This window comes from Empidonax traillii, unplaced genomic scaffold (assembly GCF_003031625.1).
Source record: "Empidonax traillii isolate 1590-97213 ecotype Southwest subspecies unplaced genomic scaffold, ASM303162v1 scaffold413:size1348891, whole genome shotgun sequence".
NCBI classification, from domain to species: domain Eukaryota; kingdom Metazoa; phylum Chordata; class Aves; order Passeriformes; family Tyrannidae; genus Empidonax; species Empidonax traillii.
Window position 1 is genome coordinate 1,293,169 of NW_020955606.1, and position 17,733 is coordinate 1,310,901.

Consider the following 17,733-nt stretch of genomic DNA (forward strand, 5'->3'; position numbering starts at 1 on the left):
GGCCTTGCATGGTCCACTGTAACCACCATCACCCCGTCCTGATCTCACCTGCAGCGCCTCTGGACCACCACCACCATCACACCTGCTGCCACTGGCTGGCAACTGGCACTCTAAATTTCTGTCTAAACCAGCCATTTTGACTGCAGCTGTGCAAAATATCACTCAGGGAAATGGCCCCAGCGTGCTCACAGCTGGGCCAGGCTGCTCTGCCTCTCCAGTGAGATTGCTGATGTAGCTCAGTGCCAGGGAAGGACCCTGACAGCTCTCACACCATCTCCTCGAGGCTCCTGCAAATGCAACTTCCATCAAAAAACATGCATTTTTTTTGTGCACTTCTTCCATTTCACTCCAAAGCTCGGCATAACGAAAGTCAGCAAAAGCAAAGCATTAGGAGGGCTGCAAGGAATCTACCTATTTTCCACCTGAAAGTGCCATAATTACAGTAGCTAGGGAAGAGGTAGGATAAACTCTGGAGCAAACACAGGAGGTGCCAGGAAAGCCAGAACAGGGGGGGAAAAAATAAAATCAGTGTGTTTGCAAGGATCTGATTGTAGAACAGTACACAGAGCAGGACTGTGAGGGACTGTCACAAAGACTCTTCCACCCCTGAGCAGTCAAGCTGAGCTGTTCCAACCCTGTTCCAACCTCCCATTAGCCCCATCTGCACACACAGGAGAAAAGGATGGATCCTCAGCCCCCTTTCCTGCTCATGCCTGGCTCCCATAAATATGTCTATGTGGGATTTTTAAAATTCAATACAGCTACAAGGATGATGTTGTTCTCCAGCCTCTGCACAAAAAGAGGTTTGGCTGAGCTGGGGAATCCCACCTGCTCTGGAGAGTCACGTTCTTCAGGACACTGCTGCTGAAAAGCTGAATTCCTTGTCAAGTGGTGGTGCAGGAGCAACAGCCTTTGAGCAGAAAAGCCAATTGCAGCTCCTGTGAACTCACTGAGACCAACAGTTCTCCATCACCACCTCTGCATTTGTAGGAGGCCGCCTGGTACCTCTCCTGGGTGGAGGTTTGAGGAAAGGGCTGGTTGGGTAGAGCAGAAATTGCTTAATGGAACGAGAACAATTATGAATGGCACAAGCAGAGATAAAAAAAAAAAATGCATTCAGAATGTCTTTAATCATGTAACACTAAAACTTCTTTACAGTGTCATGGCAATCTACACTTCACCATCTGCTCAAATTTGGTTCTGCCCCCATTTCTCAAATGCAGAATAAAAATGACATTTTAAAACAGAACACATGGCTGTTTCTACAAGACTTCGCCGCTTCAAGTGAGTATTTTTGCTTGTTAGTCTTGTATAAACTTCTTAAATCAACATAATTCTTTCCGTAAGAATTGTAAAAGATAAAGCTCTCTCCTCCTTACCCTCAGACCTTCGTGACACGAGGTGTGCCTTCTGCTTCAGGATGGCAGCTTTTCCTCAAGGCTCAGTATGCACCCCAGAAATGGAAAGTTGGGAGTGTGTGTGGGGCGGGGAAAGATATAATGAGTTATTTTAGGAGTATCTGAGTGTCTTAAGGTTTAGAGGTTAGCTAGAAAGATTATATTCGGGGCAGAGGGATGCCACAAGCATCCACCGGGGCTTTGGAAGATACTCTCGCACTACATTATACACACGGAGGGGGATTTTGTTATGGACCATCAAAGAAACTGTTGCCACGAAAGACAGAAGAGACAATCTTGCCAGTGGAATTAATGGTGCCCTCGCTGTCCGAGCTGGACTCGGAATCGCTGCTTCCCGAGTAGGCGCCCAGGCCCGGCAGGATCCCGATGCACACGGCTGCGGAGGGACAGTGCACCGTGGAGCCTCCCACGGAGCTGCTCCCCAGGGGGACACAGGAGGGCTTTTCTGGAAGAGAGAGATCCCAGTCAAACACAGGGAGGGGGCCTTTCCATCAGCCAAGCGCGTCGCTCACCTGCTCGTGCCACGCAAGCAGCAGGTGATTGCGGGGTTTAATTAAAGCATAAGGCAGCTTTGTGCTGCAAGAAAGAGCCATTCTGACAGGAAGGACTTGCTACCTCAGGGGATTTTTCTTTTTTTTTCTCATCACTAGTTTAAGCCCAGCTCTACGCTGGCATTACAGGTTTTTTATTCTAAAGCTGTCAGTTTGATGCTTGTCAAGCAGCAAACCCACTAAATAAGAATAAATAGCTCTGCTTTGTGCAACTGAGTTGTTGGTTTGGTTTTTTTTCAATGTAACGGCATAGTTGAGGAAAAGTTTTATTCCATCGTTCTGCTAGTCAACATCTCCCATCTTCCATGGCTAATTAATTATTTCCACTGTTCTGAAAGTTTACTGAACAGAAGGAGATTCAGGAAGCGCCTTGGGTTGTCATTACACAATTGCAGCTCGCCCGATTTGTGTCAGAGTATCTTGACAGCAAGTCAACTGCAGCCCTGACAGCTAAGGCTGAAACACAGCTTAATTTTCCTTCTGGTTCCTCACAGTTTTCTGAAACAAACTGACTTCAGGATGGACAGAATCACTTCATAGCATGAAAAGCTGAAGTGGATGTACACAAACACAACCGGTGCTGCTGTGAAGAGGAAGGGGATGATCAGCTCTCCACGTCTCCTGCCAGCAGAATAAGCAATAGGCTTGAAATGCACCCAAGGAGACTCCCATTAGGTATCAGGTAAAACTCTTTCAGATTAAAATCAGTTAAGCATTAGAATAAACTCCCTAAGGAGGGCGCACAGTCTCTATCTGTGGAGACCTAAGAGCAGCTTAGACAAACATCTGTCAGGACCGGTCGAGGCAGGGAACCTGCAGCCCTTTTTCCTGTGAAGGCTGTTGGCACCTACAGTTATCATTTCTACTGCTCTAGGAGCGTCTGTGCTGTCCTGCACAACGAAGGAACACAAAAGCAGAACCAGGTTTTGCCCCAAGCCAGTTGCTGTTCGGTGACAGACACACAGCTTCCCACATACCTTGATTCTTTTCATCATGATCAGTGTCTAATTTCAACCTCTTCACACTGTTACCGCCATCTGAACTGTGGAAAAAAAATAAGAAAGTGTCTTGTTCCTCATAAGCAAGCACTTGATTACTCTGAAGTAATTGATACATCTTTGCCAAAAATGCTACAGTGAATGGCAGCCTGATGACCATCACCACTCCTGACTGCCCTTAATTGGGGCTCCCTGAGGAACGTGCAGGATCCAAGGAAGTGTCAACTCCTACACTGCTATCACCTGTTAACCTGGGAAACGGGAACACACGTCTGGGTATCCAAATCAAACCTCCTGCACAGCAACCCAGAGCTGCCTATCCAGTGGGATGTACCCCACAGGAGACTGGGAATGACTGCCTGAGCTTCAGATACCCCGCATGAGCACAGCCTGGCACATGGGGATGGTCACCACACTTGCTGGTGCAACATCTGTGGCTTTCCCCTTCCCCCTCCTACAGAGCCTGTTCTAAACCACCTCGAAATCTTGCCCCCAGTAAGAAGCCCCAGCAGGTTTTGCAGCAATTCACACACAGATGCAGCCATCTAGAAGAGAGTCCTTTCGGGGTCCAAAGTGGTGTTGGGGGAAAGGAGCACGGCCTGGACTTCTGACTCTTCAGAGCTTCTATAGCTGTGCCCTGTCACTGCTCTCAGATTCCAATCCTAAGCCATCCACATAAACAAATGCTTCCCAGCTTCAGCTGTGATGAACTGATGGAAGTATGAGCATTATTATGCATTAACTCTTTTCTGCCCCTCTCAGAACACGCAGTGCAGAGGAAAAAGGTTACTTTTAATAGCAATACATCTTTTGCAGGAAACTGCAAAGCTCAGGGAGCAGATGTTGAGCTCACACCACACTTGCTCTGGGCCACTTCGCAACAGAAGATAAGACGGCAAAAATAGAAGACTGCAAAGCAAGCCTGCGATGGCACTGACATGTCAGTTAAGATGCTCTCTTCAAAGAGATGCCATCTGCAGATTTCAGAAGTGCCATTAAGCACATGCCAGCTCCTCTTCTACATCCTACTGGGTTAAGTACTAATAGTTACAAGACAAAAAGAACACTGTTGGCTGCTTGTTGTCAGTTCAGGGTTTTTTCTTCTCTGCCTTCCGAAAACCCAAACTACCACCCAACCCCACACACGTTAAGTGGTGGAAGTGCTTACTTCAGTTTTCAGACATGCAATTACTGCTGTGCTGGGAGCTAAACATCACCCTACAAGATAAGCTTCTAAAATAACCTCGCACTCTCCGAGACGATCCGAACACACTGACTGAATCTGGAGATGTCAGTAATCATCTAAGTATTAGGTGATTCATCTCTGGGAAATCAGTCTGGTCCCACATGCCTAGTTTCTCCCTAACCTGTGGCACACCAGCAGCTGCGTTTGTGGGCCAAGATCAAAGGAGCAAGCACATCACAAACCCAGCTGCCATCTCCCTGGGATGGAAAGGGTGGTGATGTATCAGGGCAAATCACTGAGGAGCAAGGGAAGTTTGCCTGCTGTCCTCAGGACCAAACTGGTACATAGTAACCTTGCCTCCCACATTGCTGCCCCCCAGCAGCAATTATCAACGACCCATTTTAAGCACAGGTGAAACGGGCTGATCAATTATGCAAATCTGAATGAATTCACATGAGTCAGGTGACAATGACATCTACAAATAGAGATGTGAAACAGATTCCCTCCAGATCCCCAGGCAGGATTGCCCAAGCACTCCAGGATGAAGAGTCTACCCACTTGCTTTACACACACTTCTCTATTTGAATCGCTTCATGTTTTTCCCCACAGTTTGTGAGAGCCTATAGAAACAAGGCTGGTCTTTTCTTATACCTTCCCCCTTTTTTTCCTTCAGGGCTAAGGTTTACACCTCACTCTCTGGAGGCAGTTTTGGCCTGCCTCCCTTTCCACTGCTAACTGGGTTCCGTTCCTCAGGAATTTATAGAGGTGTGAAACGAACCTTCTGTGTTTCACAGCTCCTGCCAACAGCTTTGCCTGAGAGAATTTGTTCTTGTTTTCCACTGACTTCACGGGCAATTTCTTCTCAGTTTCCTTCTTTGGGTCCATACTGACTCCCACTTTGGTGAGAGTGCTGTGAATTAAGGGTTAAGGATCAACTGGAAGGAAAGGGGAGAACAGACACTTCCTCTCGGGTATATTTAGCCAGCTCTGCTGACAGCAGCGGCCCAAGTTCATTCACGTATTCCATCAAAATAAACTTATTTGTAATGACATTTAGCTGGCACCCTCAGCCAAATCAGAACAGACTTTCACCCTCTGGGGTCAGAGCTCCCTCAGGTATCAGTACCAGCTCTCCCTGTGAAGACATCCAGGAGCTGCTGTTCTGAAGCCAGAAAGGTGCAGCACACGACACCCAGCACCCACCAACACACCCATCGTGCTGCCTTTACCTAAGGGCCTTAGAAAAGCAAAAAGGTCAGGCTTGGACCAAAACAAACAAGCAAACAAACAGGCAATGCAGTGCTTCCCCTTCCACGGGGGTCAACACATTTGTGATTCGTATTTGCTGCTCCAAACCCTAATCCTTATCAAAACGATTAAGTAGCAATACGTGTGCTCCCTTCCACTCCCAAACCTTCCTTTTGCTGAGCCCAGCAGATTTCAGCCTAGCAAGGCAAAACAGTTCCATTTTCAGCCTTGGCACTTATCACTGCCTTTTCAGCTCCTCTCTCTGTAAGGACCACAGGGCTGTTCCCGCTGGTCTGAGCACCAACCCCAAGAGGAAGCAGACAGACTGATTAAGGGCGAATGTGGTCCAAGACTCACCCAAAAAACCTGCGACTGCACAGAAAAAACTAAGCAGCTTAAAGCAGTGTCAGCAAGGTGGGATGCAGCTGAAACCCATAATGAGGTGGAGAAGCTTAATCAGGTTCTCAGACAGGATAAGGAGGAGCTGGGTCGATGTGTTATCAAGGCTGAAGAGAGGTCTGTCCAAGACGCTGCTTGTAGATGAGGTGCCATGGGAGCCACACGAGCTTCTGCAAAACTTACAAACTGCACACAGCAAAGGCAAATTACCCTAATTTTAAATTGTGTTTATAAACTCACATCTAGCTTTCTAGCAGTTTCTCTGACCACAGTTGCACGGCTGGAGTTTCACAGGTACCCCGGTCACTGCAGACAAACACTGGACAGTGAATTTCATGCTGATGGACCGTACAGTTTGAAGCCACAGCTTTTTTCCACCCCCACTGAACACCTGCAAGTCAAACTCTTACACTTTGGTTTGCAGTGACACACTCAGTGTCCAATCACTTTACAGTCAGGAGCCTTCAGATGCCATTCCTTATTAGATTTTCCTAAGGATACACCAGTAACCCAGACTGCTTCTTGCCCCAACTGAGTCTCCTCAGCCCAAACCACTGTTCAATTTTATTCATTTTTAAGATGGCACAGGAGTGCCATCCTGTGGCTATCCAGAGCCATCTGAAAGCTCGTTGTGTTGAACAGTTTGATGTTGCAACACACGACTCCTTCCACCCACTGCAGTGTTCAACTCCCACACTCCGGTCCATCACCTCGTTATGTTCCAAGACTGCACTACAAAAGCCCAGCTGAGGAACCCGAAGGCTTCTTCTCTTTTAAAGGATATCAAATTACAGGCTTTTCACTTCCATCCAGGATGGCATTTCCCTGAAAAACTCCTTTAACTAGAAGGGCACAGCACATTTTTAGTAGATATTTTGTACGTCGCTGCTGCCATTAGCAAATGTAACACTACACCCAGCCAAGAAGTGTTCCCTCTCAGGAAGACAACATCAGAAATAAACCTCTCAATCTAAATATCAACTGCATCAAACAAGCTGTCCCACAGTAAAACCTGCTTCTTGGAAGGGGGGGACTGTTCCTACACATACATAGGTGTGAAGACCAGAGGATGTTCTTCTCCAACACTTCTTGGATCTGGCTTCCAAAAAATATCTGCAAATCTTTAATCACTGTCAGACAAGTGGGGTCTGGATGGGTTAAGGAGCGAACACACCTAGCAATTCATGCAGGAGGAAGTAAAATTCCTATTCATCCATGCATATGAATTTCTTATGCTTATGACTGCATTAAAGTATGGTTATCCTGAAGATAGACGATTTCATGATTGCTCAACCAACAAAAAAAAAAAAGAAGCAAAAAGAAAAAAAACCCCAACCCTGTACTTGAATATTTATGTAGGTTTTACCATGAAATTAATGCCTCTGGGTAGCTTAAGCTGGATGCTACACCAGGAAAAAAAGCAAATAATCAAACCCATTGGGTTGACAATCCTCCTGTGAGTTTGGAGGAGCACTTTAGGAGCACCTCTAGGTGCAGCACATTTGCCTAATGCCCACTTTTTGTCACTGTGGCAATAAACCATCAGTAACAACCCGCAGATGCAAAAAAAAAACCCCACCTTTTGCACTTTTAGAAGAAAGCCACCAAAAATTTGCAACGCTGACAAGCCATTCTGCAAGCTGAGACCGCTTGAAATATTATTTAAAAACTGCATAAAGGAAACGGAATGGTCACCACGAGATGAGGTCCCATTATTAGGTCCAACAAACCAAGAAAATACTCCAAATCCATCAACCAGCTGCAGCCTGTTTCTGAATTAAAAAAAAAAATTGCATTGGTAATGCTTTTTCCTGAGCTACTTTAGATGCTCTTCACGGTACTCACGCTCCAGGTTGTAAATCATTGACTAACACAAGGTAAGGCTGATCTTTGTAGCATCAGTACTAACCAGTTTTATGTGCTGACTGGTTTTGGTCACCTCCTTGTGTCCACAAAGTCTTTCTTTTGTACTAAAACATCCTTGAGAACTTGTGCTCTGTTTACTGATGACTTAACAGCAGTGGAGACAAAGAAACCTCAAAAAAGCAACATTTCACTTAGCACAGAAATCCTCAGATCATTCCATCCTCCCTTGACTGGCACTAATTAGAGAGAAAAAACATCCTATATTATTTTCTAGCACATCTTCAAGAAAACTTGGCATTTAACAGCAAAGCCAAGCTGTCCTGCTCTCAGTACTGCCTACAAGTGTGGATTACCCAAAGGAGCCAAGTCTCCATGGGCACTGACTTCCCAGAAGAAAGTCAGTGCATTGGCACAGATGTATTTAATTTCTCATCCTGCAGATATCAGCAAGGGAAAAAAAAGTATCTAATACTTCAAGAAGAGAAACAAGAGAGAGCAATTCAAACATCCTTTCAAACAGGTGTGTTAAAACCAGGCAATGTGCAGGTAAAAAAAAAAAAAAATTAAAAGAGAGTATTTATGTTTCAGTAAGAAGACAAAAGCAGAAGATTAGAAGTAATAGGATGTTTTTCCTAGGTCACCACCAGCCACTTTAATGCAAAGGATATTCTGTACTCGTTAAGTTCCTTCAGCTCCTCTTCCCTTCGCTGCTTTTCCAGCAGCTCCTGCTGCCGAGAAACCTCGTCGAGGAAATGCGTCTCGTCTTCATCTAAGCCTCTTACCATATTTTCTGAATAAAGAAAAGAACGCATATTGATAAGCTACAACCACTTAGGAAGCAGGCAATTATTGTGTGTTACTTAGAACGTTTCCCAGCGAGTGCAAACAGCCCCGTAAATGCAGGGAAGTGTCCGAGTCTCACGTACAACATTCCCAGTAAGGTGGGACAGTTTGGAGCGCAGGGAGCAGAGTCCTGGGGGTGAGCGAGTGAACTGGGTACTCCAGCAAGGGCACAAAGCAAACTCCACCAGCCCTCTGCTTGATTCTGCAGTTAAAGGAGTAAAAACACTTCCCAGTTAATCATCCTGGATGCCAGCAAGGCCAAAAAACTCTCACACGCCCAAGCACACAAACTGCAACCAACTCAGTTCGAACACAAACAACGCTACTGCCACAGAGACAAGCCAAACAATCCCCAGGGAGCCGGGAAATGCTGTTGGACTTGCCGATATAATTAAGGAAAATTGACCAAGTTTTCAGACAGGCAGTTCTGAAACACCACTTGGAACAGCTTACACAAAACAAGGAATCACCACAACAAGCAGTGATTTGGTTTCAGACACCAAGTTCAAGCCTCTCTCCTCAGGATCTGTTCCTAAACCAACCAATAACTGGAAGAAATCACCTCACTTCTCCCCATAAATCTGGCTTCAAAATAGGAAGTGCATTTTCTAAAGCAAACAATTAGTTACTGAATTGATATTAACATCTGTTTAAAGAAATAATTTTTTAAAAAGTAGAAGCAAGACAACTCCTAAATCCCAAATACAAATAAACTCTTTCTAAACAGGCTACCCCACTTTAAGGAAAGTACAGGCTAGTGCAGCCTTGATCAAATTATTTAGTTAAAAAGGTAATAAAAAATACTTTTTAGAAAAAAACAAGTCTTGCTGTTTGTAGTGATCCTCAGAAAAATCTTAGCCCAAACATCACCTTTAGTCTTCATTAAAGCTTAATTCTGTGGGAGGATTTTTAGGCTTTTACATGAGGTCACCATATTTTTTTTTTCCATCTTCACCCACACAGTCAAGCCCTATTTGTTTTAATGGCAAACTCAGAAGCCCATTTACACTCACAATTGGCAAGCTTCTGCCTTTGACAGAAAAGCTTCAGAAATCAATTATTATTTGAGATTACTTTTATAAAGGCTGATCCCTACTCCTTCCAACTCATGCAGGGCTCATTCATAAATCTTTAAACAGTAACTTGTAGCACTCGCTGCCACTGCTGAGAGCCCCTTCAGAGAGCAAAAGCAGTGAAAGTCAGGACACTTTTTGAAGCAAACGACACGAATTAATTTAATTTTCTGCCTGTCTCATCTGCAAACTAAGAGGAGGGCTTGCTACCTGTCCCAGGATTTGGTTCACTGAAGCAAAGGGAAGATGATGCAGATCTAACACAACTGGGCAAGGGAAATTATTACTTTTGAATTAGAAGCCCTTCCCATCCAGGCTGACAGCAGGCAGTTTTCGGGTGGCTCCTGGGGCAAGAACTGCTTAGTCACATCACCAAAGGTGACTGGGGTCAAAAGTTGACTGAAGTAAACTGGAAACTCTCCAGCTGGAAAGAATCCTGTAGGTCCAGTTGAGACTCTAAGGCGTTAATTGTAGAGATAATGACATTATCTGCACTTGCCACTTTTCACCACCGAAAATAAGTGGAACTCAAGAGACCGAAAATAACTTTCACTTGTCCTTATTTTGGTTGCCATAATCGTGCAGAAAGAAAATTTTTGAAGTTCCATTTTGAGGGAACACCAGGATCATTTTCTCATTTAAAATGCTCTACCAGTCTACCAGAATTACTTTGCTTTGAAAAGGAAGACATTCTTGCAATGCTGAACAGCCAAGAAGAAAGAACTGCTCCTCTGTAAACCAGTTTTTATCTACATAAAAGTTTTAGGGTAAGTTTGTGTGTCAAAGCAAACACAATTCTTCAGCGTGAGGGTTTCTCCTCCCAAGTCCCATCATCAGTTCTGACTGATAAGAATGACAGTGCACTAAAAACTCGTTTTCTACTCCTCAAAAATTCCCACAGAGAGAAAAAAAAATACTTATGAACATTATAAGGCAAATTCAAGCACTTTAAAAGACAAATCTTGTCACAAGCATCAGCTGCAAACCAAGAATGGCAACCAGGGTAATCAGTGATGCACTCAACAGCATCTGCAGGGGCAGCCTCTAACAGAACCCAAAGACTGTGCCACGGTTTTATTCCACCACAAATACACAAAAAATTCTAGACAGAATCCAGGGAGGCAAAGTGGAGCTTGAAGAACAAACAGCTTGAGGGTAAGGCTTCCAGCTAAAGAATCAAAATCAACCAGAACCCACCTTAAAATGGAGTCCCCCAGTATCATCCTCACTTCTCTTTATTTACAGCCAATAGCTCCCTTTTTTTCCCAAAAAGGTTGACTAATAATTTTCTAGTTCTCATTATCATCTTTGCATTCAGCAGCACATACACAGATGATACAATGCAAAGGATTTTTCTATAAAATCAGAAAGTCAAACATCAGTAGAAATTAAGTTCCCATTTCATCAGAACAGTTAAACATCCTACTTTTTGAAGAATCAACACCTGAAAGTTTACTTCTTCCAAATAATAATAATAATCTTAAGTCTCAAATAATTACAAATTACAGCTTGGAAATGTAACAGCTGCTGTAACAGGATTTCTGTCATTGACTGAAGCAGAATGGTCTTGTGTTAAAACACAAGTTCAAGAGTCACAAAACCACTTTACACTTTCAGTTCTCCATGGATCACTGTCAGATTTTTGGTTTTGTGGGTGTTTTTTTATTTAATGTGAAATACAAGCCTAGCATTCCACACTTTACAGGAATGCAGCTTCTTAACTGCAAACAACTTTTGAGTTTTGCCTCGGTGCCCAGAGCAGCACATTCCTTCTAAAATCCAAGATTTTGATAACTCTTCTGAAGCCTCTGCTTCCCTCCCAGAGAGGCAGACAGGACACAGGGACACGCCCCTCTCTTGTGTGCAGCTGTTGCATTCAACACTTTCATTTTTGCTGCTGGTTCTTACTGAATTTGAATTGCTCCTCAAACTCCTGCTGCTTCTTTTCCCTCTGCTCCTGGAGCCTCTCGTACAGCGAGCGTGGGTCGTAGGCCTCCTCTGGGCACTCTGCAGGGAACAAACCACACGTCAGGAACACCAAAACCCTCTGAAATGACAGAATACCAGCCACTGCCTTGCATTGCTGCTTTCCACCAGGGTGAAATCCTCTCAAAAGCCTGTCCCCCTACCTTTTGGATCCTCAGGTTTCCGGACCTTCTCCCATTCCTCTTGCCTCCTCTTCCGTCGCTCCTCGAGCTCCGACTCGGACACGAACCTCTTGTTGATCACCAGGTCGGCAGTGCCATCTCCCCCATCCATTGTGGGATATAGTCTATCCTAAAAACACAACGGGAAAGATATCAGGGGGTTGATTATCCTTATCAGTGACTGAAACGTCACTGAACATCCAGAAAAACAGCCCCTGCTGCTCATATTCCTCGATCATCTGAAGCTGTCCACTTAGAGAGGAAACAAAAGGTTCCAAGGTGACAAAAGGTGACAGAAAGTCATAAATACAGACTGAAGGAGAGGGATTCTTCAAGGGCACAGCATCCTCTGGGGACTAAAGCCTTCAGCAGCAAACCACTCGCCTTCTGGATCAGCCAGGTCACTCAGAGAACGTACTTTAAGATACACAAAGTGGATTAAGGTTTAATTACGACCCGACACTACAATCCTGAAAACTGGTGTCTGATTCAGCAAATAACAACTTCAGTGACAACCACATCCTGGGGCACAAAAATGTGTGTGTGGGAGGGGAAAATAACACCAAGCAGCATCACAGTGAAGTTCACTTGCAGTTATAAAGTTTGCTAATCTTGCTGTTTCCTTTTCCCTCTCTGGTCTGAAACAAACGCACACAAGATCCCCCAGACCTGACAAAACCCGTGTTTATCTATAGTTTTGCCTGGTGACTGTATTCTAGGGCTGTGTGGTCACTGCAAACGACACAAGTTTATGTCACAGCTGTAAAGTGCAGCTGTTGATAATACCAGATGACAACATCCCCAGGATCAAAAAAACACCCCCAAACCTCGCAGCCCTTGCCATCACCCAGGCTGGGACAGACCTGGAGCAGATACCCTACCTTGAGTACCAACGTGCAGCTTCTAATATATTTAACAACAAAGATCACTTCACCTACCCCTTCAATCAGCTCCGCGCCCCCGCAGCACATCAAACCACGAGCCCGGAGCCGCCGGGGACGAGTCGCTCCCCACCAGCCCCAACCTGCCCCCGGGCCCCGCGGAGCTCGGCGCGGGGAACTGAGCGCGGGGGACCCTCCCAGAGCCGCTCCGAGCCCTCCCTTCGCCCCCTCCCCACAGCCCCTCGCCCCGGCCCGCCGCGCTCGCAGGGCCCGGGCCCGGCCCTGACCACCCCGGTACCCGCAGTGCCCCGCGGCCCGCACATGGCCGCTCTCCCCGCCTCGTCCCGTCCCCGCGGGCCGCGCCTGCCCCGTCCCCGCGGGCCGCGCCTGCCCCGTCCCCGCCGCCCCCGGCACGTACCGGGTCCCTCAGAGCGAGCGGCTCGGCCGGGCCCCCAGCGCCGCCATCGACCCCGCTCCCCTCGGCCGCGCGCCCCGCCCCTTCCGCCCGCCGCGCCAACCGCGCGCGCGGCTCCCCGGCCGGCCCCGCCCCACGAGGCAGCCAATCCGCGCCGCCCCTCACGGCGGGGGGCGGGGCCGGGCTGCGAGCGTCAGGGCGGCCCCGCGCCGCCATTGGGCGAGGCCCTCGCGGCCGGGGCGGGGCCCGGGGGCGGGGAGGGGCGGGTCGCCCGGGAGACGGCGGGGGAGGCGTGGCCGATGTGCGAAGGGGCGGGGCCCGGGGCGCGGGGCGGGGCCGCGCCGTGAGGAGTCGCCTCCATCTTTCGGCACAAAGGAGCGGCGGCGCCGCCGGGCCGGGCCGGGGGGCGCGGGGCTCAGGCGGGGGCTGCGGGGGCCCCGCGGCGCTCCCGGCGGCACCGCGGGCAGGTGAGGCGGAGCGGGTGGTGTGGCGGTGGGGCTCAGCGCGCAGCGCGCTGAGGGGAAGCGGCAGCGCCGGGCGGGCGGGCAGGCAGGGCGCGGGGTGGCCCCGCTGGCGGCCCCGGTGCCGCCGTGGGTTGGTGATGAGGGGCGAGGGAGGGCACCGTGCTCGCCGCACCCCTCACTCCCCTCTCCCCCGGGGGTCGCCGAGGCTGGTCCCGGGTGGGGTGGGGTCCGGGCCATCGCAGCTACCGGCCCGGGGCGGCGGCCCGGGGGTCCCGGCGGTGCTGCTGGTGGGTGCCGGTGCCCCCCGCACCCTCGCTGGGGTCACCGGTTATCCCCCGGGCAGGGCAGCCAGCGGGGACAGGCGGGGGGCTCTCGTCCCTGGGCTCTCCCGGAGGCCGCGGGGCTGGGCAGAGCTGGAGTTGGGAGCCAGCTGAAGAAAGCGGGAAGGGCTGAACGAAGCCGGGGCCGGGAGGGGCTGGGACTCCCTAAGGGCGCCTCCCGGGTGCCGGGAGAGCTCCCGGGGGGGCTCATATGACTTGCAAAACAGGGACTTGGCTCTACGGCGGTTCTGGTGTGCGAGGGGCACCGCCATCGGACCGAGGAGCTCGGGGAGCTCCTGGCAGGGTTTTGTGGATATCGTTGTGTTAATGTGACAAGTCAGAACGGTGAAAAGGGTTCATCGCTCTCGGCGTGAGAATGTTTCTGCAGAGCAGGTTTCCTCTCTTTACAGAGGAGATGGGGAGGTGTGGAGTGAGCCACCAAATGCACTCCTTTATCTGGACCTTTTGTCTTGGCATTCTTGGGCGGTAGATTTGGCCGAGGCACCTTTGCCACCGGTGGTGACACCAGGGCTCTGCTCTCACAGTTCAGTGCTTATAAAGCAGGTCTTTTCACTGCTTGTGTGATGCCCATAACGAGCATGAACTTCTCTTTTAAGGCCTTTGATTTTGTCCTTCTGATCACTGTTTCTATCTTGCATATCTTCATTTACCCCCTTTTTTTAGAAACTACTGTTTCTTCTCCTCTGTTAAGTAGCAATAAGTACACTGTCCCTTCTGGGCAGAGCCTTAATGTAGCTCCTGAGAATGGCTGTAGTCGTATTTTTCATTTTCTGTTTCGTTATTGCAAAATCTCTTCCCCGAGCCCAGAGTTCATTTTGGTGCTCACCCTGCATTTATCAGCTTTTCTCACACAGTGGAACTTTGGTCCGTGTTAAAGCGCAGACATAAGAGCTGCCTTTTCTCTCCTAAATTTATTCAGCCTTGTAGATACTGCTCAGTTTTTTGAATGCTGATGTGTTTGAGGTTTTTTTTTTTCCTTTTATCTCTGTGACAGTGTTTGTTTTCTTCAATATAAGAAGGGTTTTTTTTTTCACTTAGCTCTAACTTTGCCTCAGGTCTTCAGCTTTTCTGTCCTGTATCTTGCAGTAAATGCATGTATTATTTCTTACTACTGCAATCCTTGCTGTTTTCCAGTTAAACTGCACAAATATTTAAAAACCAGTGGATGTTCTCATCACCTATGAGCCATCTGAAATATTCCTTTGCATCTCGTGTCCCCTGGCACTCCTGTGTTTGACCCTGGATTTCCGGAGGACTCAAAACTCGCCCTGTTATTTTAAGAGTCTCCGATGCTGCTCAGTGTGGGTTTTGTTTTGCATTTACCCAAATGCAAAGAATTGATCTGTTCTGTGATCTAAATCGGGCCCATTCTTCTGTGAGCGCTTTCGCCTGTGCCTTTGTTCTCTGCCGAGGTCCACTCAGCAAAAGAGATCCTTTCTCCTCCTGGCACCCGTTCCTCCGTCCCTTCCTTTAGGACATCGCTGTTATTGCTTTGTGCCCCCATCTCTGCTATTTGTTCCCATTTCTTGTTGTGCTTGCACAGACTGGATTTCTCCTGGGGTGTTCTTTTCCTGGTGGGTGAAGCACAATTGTAGCTACACCATCGCTCCTCGTCTCCCCTTCTCATCCAGAGAAGTGAGGTTCCTGCTCACAGAAAGTTTTCAGCACCTTGTGTAGGAAGCTCCTCCAGGGTATTTTGGGGCTGTGTCTTTCTTTCTGCACTACTCTTGACACAACCCTTGCTGATTGTTTATTAGCTTAGCCTTGGTTATTTACCCACTCCTGGGTTGCTGATAGACCTAATTCACCCGGTCCACACACCTCACTTATCTTCAGCTCTGATACTGCTGTGTGCTTGTGGGCAGGTGGGGCTCTTGGTTTCCTTGAGGTCTTTTAACTTTCCTTTTCATTTACTTTCAGCCTCCTACATGTGGAGTTTTTACTCATGGTAGCCACTCTTTTATCCTACTCATCTGGCCTCACAATTCAGTGATCACTCAGTGTCTCCCTTATTCTCACTGTTACCTTATTTTGTGCTTTTCTTAATGCGCTTTTTTTTTTTTTTTCCTCTTAGAGGGATGTGATTGTTCCCTGCACAACCCTGCAGTGCTCTCCCTTGGTACCTTCCCAGTGTTTTCACATAGAAGGTTTTGGCTCTCAGCATGTTTCATGTGCTGCGAGCCTTAATGGACAGGCTGAAATAGATCACTTAGAATTTTGGTTCCCTCCTGCAAAGTAAGACATCTCTCATATTCTGCCTGTCAGGTGGAATCAAAGTCTATTTTTCTCAGGCTTTTTGCTTGTCTGTTAAAATTAAGGAACAAGAGGAAGACACTTAGTAGCATAAACAGCAAGTTCATGGTAACGGCAGCAATTTGTGGAAGGCTTGCTGGGCTGTAACTCTTTAGGCTTCTTCCATCAGTTTTTATATCATTATCTCCCCCAGCTGACTGTGTGCTGTGTTGGTCACTTACCTGTGTGGTGGGATCCTCACAAAGTGGAGGAAGGCTCACCATATGCCCTGTTTGGTTTCCCTCCTGATGCAGAGGCAGCAAAATAAAATGCTGTTCCCTTAGTAGGAAATGGAGGGCAAGCTCGTGTCATGACACTTGTCCTGTCCTGCTCCATTATCAATGTGTTGTGTCAGCATTTTGAACTGGGTGTTTTTTTGTGTTTTCTTCCTTTGTATTTATTCCTTGCTTTAAAGCAGTGCAGGCAGAGTTGCTGTGCTGGGATTCCTTGTCTTTCAAGCACCTCATTAGGATCGTGTCGTGTCACTTTGTGGTTTGTGTTTCCCCGTGTCCTGACAATGTATTTTGTTTTCCTGGTTTATATGCGGGGACTGGGAAGTTGGCGCTGCAGGGCAGTGGCTGTGCCAGCACGATCTTTATTTCCTCTTCTATTCTTCATTATGTCACTGAGGTCTAATAAAATCAGATTTTCACGCGTGACTCAGAAGGTTGTGCGACTGACCGGTGCGTCACGGTCTGTCCTCAGCAGTGCTCGTAATCACCTGCCCTTCATCTCCCACCGCTGTGGCCAAACTGGTGCTTTAGGAGCACAACTTTGCCGTGGGAACTCCCTTTCTCAGGCTCTTCTTGCTTTGGGAAACGCTTCCCTTTCGCTGTGTCTGAATGCCTTGGTGTTTTGCTGGACACGAGGAGGAGGACGAGAGTCGAGGACATTTTGATCTGAAGTGCTGGCGTGGATTTCCAGCTCCAGGGCATGTGCACAAACTGATACTGTGACAGCTTGAACCACAGGTTAGAGGGCAGCCAGTGAACTGGGTGCCAGGAGGCTGCACCATTCTCATGTGTCTTATACCTTCCTGTAGACAGAGGGACATGCTAGAAAATTATATTTAAAAAGAAGAAAACCTGGCAACCTGCCGATGCTCTTTTCTGTTTCTCTAAAGGCAAAGCTGTCTGGTGGTGTGGAGACGGCTTAGAATTGTTCCCTGCTTTTAAAAAGGTTCACCTAATGGTGAAAGAAGAGTGGTTTTTGTGTGTGTTTGCACTCAAACCCTGGTCAGTGTATCAGTTTTGGAGTGAAAGATTAAAAAAAAAATTGAGCAGATGAGCTGTTCTCTCTTTAGAGCCTCACCCCTTTGTAACATTAGTGGTGTCTAAATGTAATTATCAAAACAATTCAATTAAATTCTCCTGAAATTCCTCAGAAGGTTGTTTAGGAGAAGCCCCCGGTGACAGCGAGTTCATGTTCCTGGTGTTACTACAGGTTTTTGAAAGCTTTTAGAATTGTTTTTGAGCTTTCTGCTTTTTTTTTTTTTTTTAAACCAAAATGCTACACACTCTTGTTTAAATCATTTTTAATCTGTCCTGCAGAACACCCACACACACACACTCATCTTCCTCCCACTTCCTAACCCACCTGCGCTTGTCCGAG

At 47.6% G+C, this 17,733-nt stretch overlaps 2 protein-coding genes across 2 annotated transcripts in view; one reads left to right on the forward strand and one right to left on the reverse strand.

The window, feature by feature from the left end:
• Nucleotides 1–1,111: 1,111 nt before the first annotated feature.
• FAM192A (family with sequence similarity 192 member A) lies at nt 1,112–13,117 on the reverse strand. Its single transcript, XM_027893956.1, has 7 exons — nt 13,029–13,117; nt 11,712–11,859; nt 11,491–11,589; nt 8,335–8,456; nt 4,932–5,065; nt 2,947–3,011; nt 1,112–1,863 (listed from the first exon to the last, which is right to left on the reverse strand). The coding sequence occupies exons 2-7, from the start codon at nt 11,839–11,841 to the stop codon at nt 1,646–1,648; spliced, it is 768 nt and encodes a 255-aa protein (XP_027749757.1). The 5' UTR covers nt 11,842–11,859; nt 13,029–13,117; the 3' UTR covers nt 1,112–1,645.
• Nucleotides 13,118–13,472: 355 nt separating this feature from the next.
• RSPRY1 (ring finger and SPRY domain containing 1) overlaps nt 13,473–17,733 on the forward strand; it is a 33,529-nt gene continuing 29,268 nt past the window's right edge. Inside the window, exon 1 of the mRNA XM_027893952.1 lies at nt 13,473–13,492. The gene's annotated coding sequence lies outside the window, so the exon portion shown is untranslated. The remainder of the gene's footprint in view (nt 13,493–17,733) is intronic.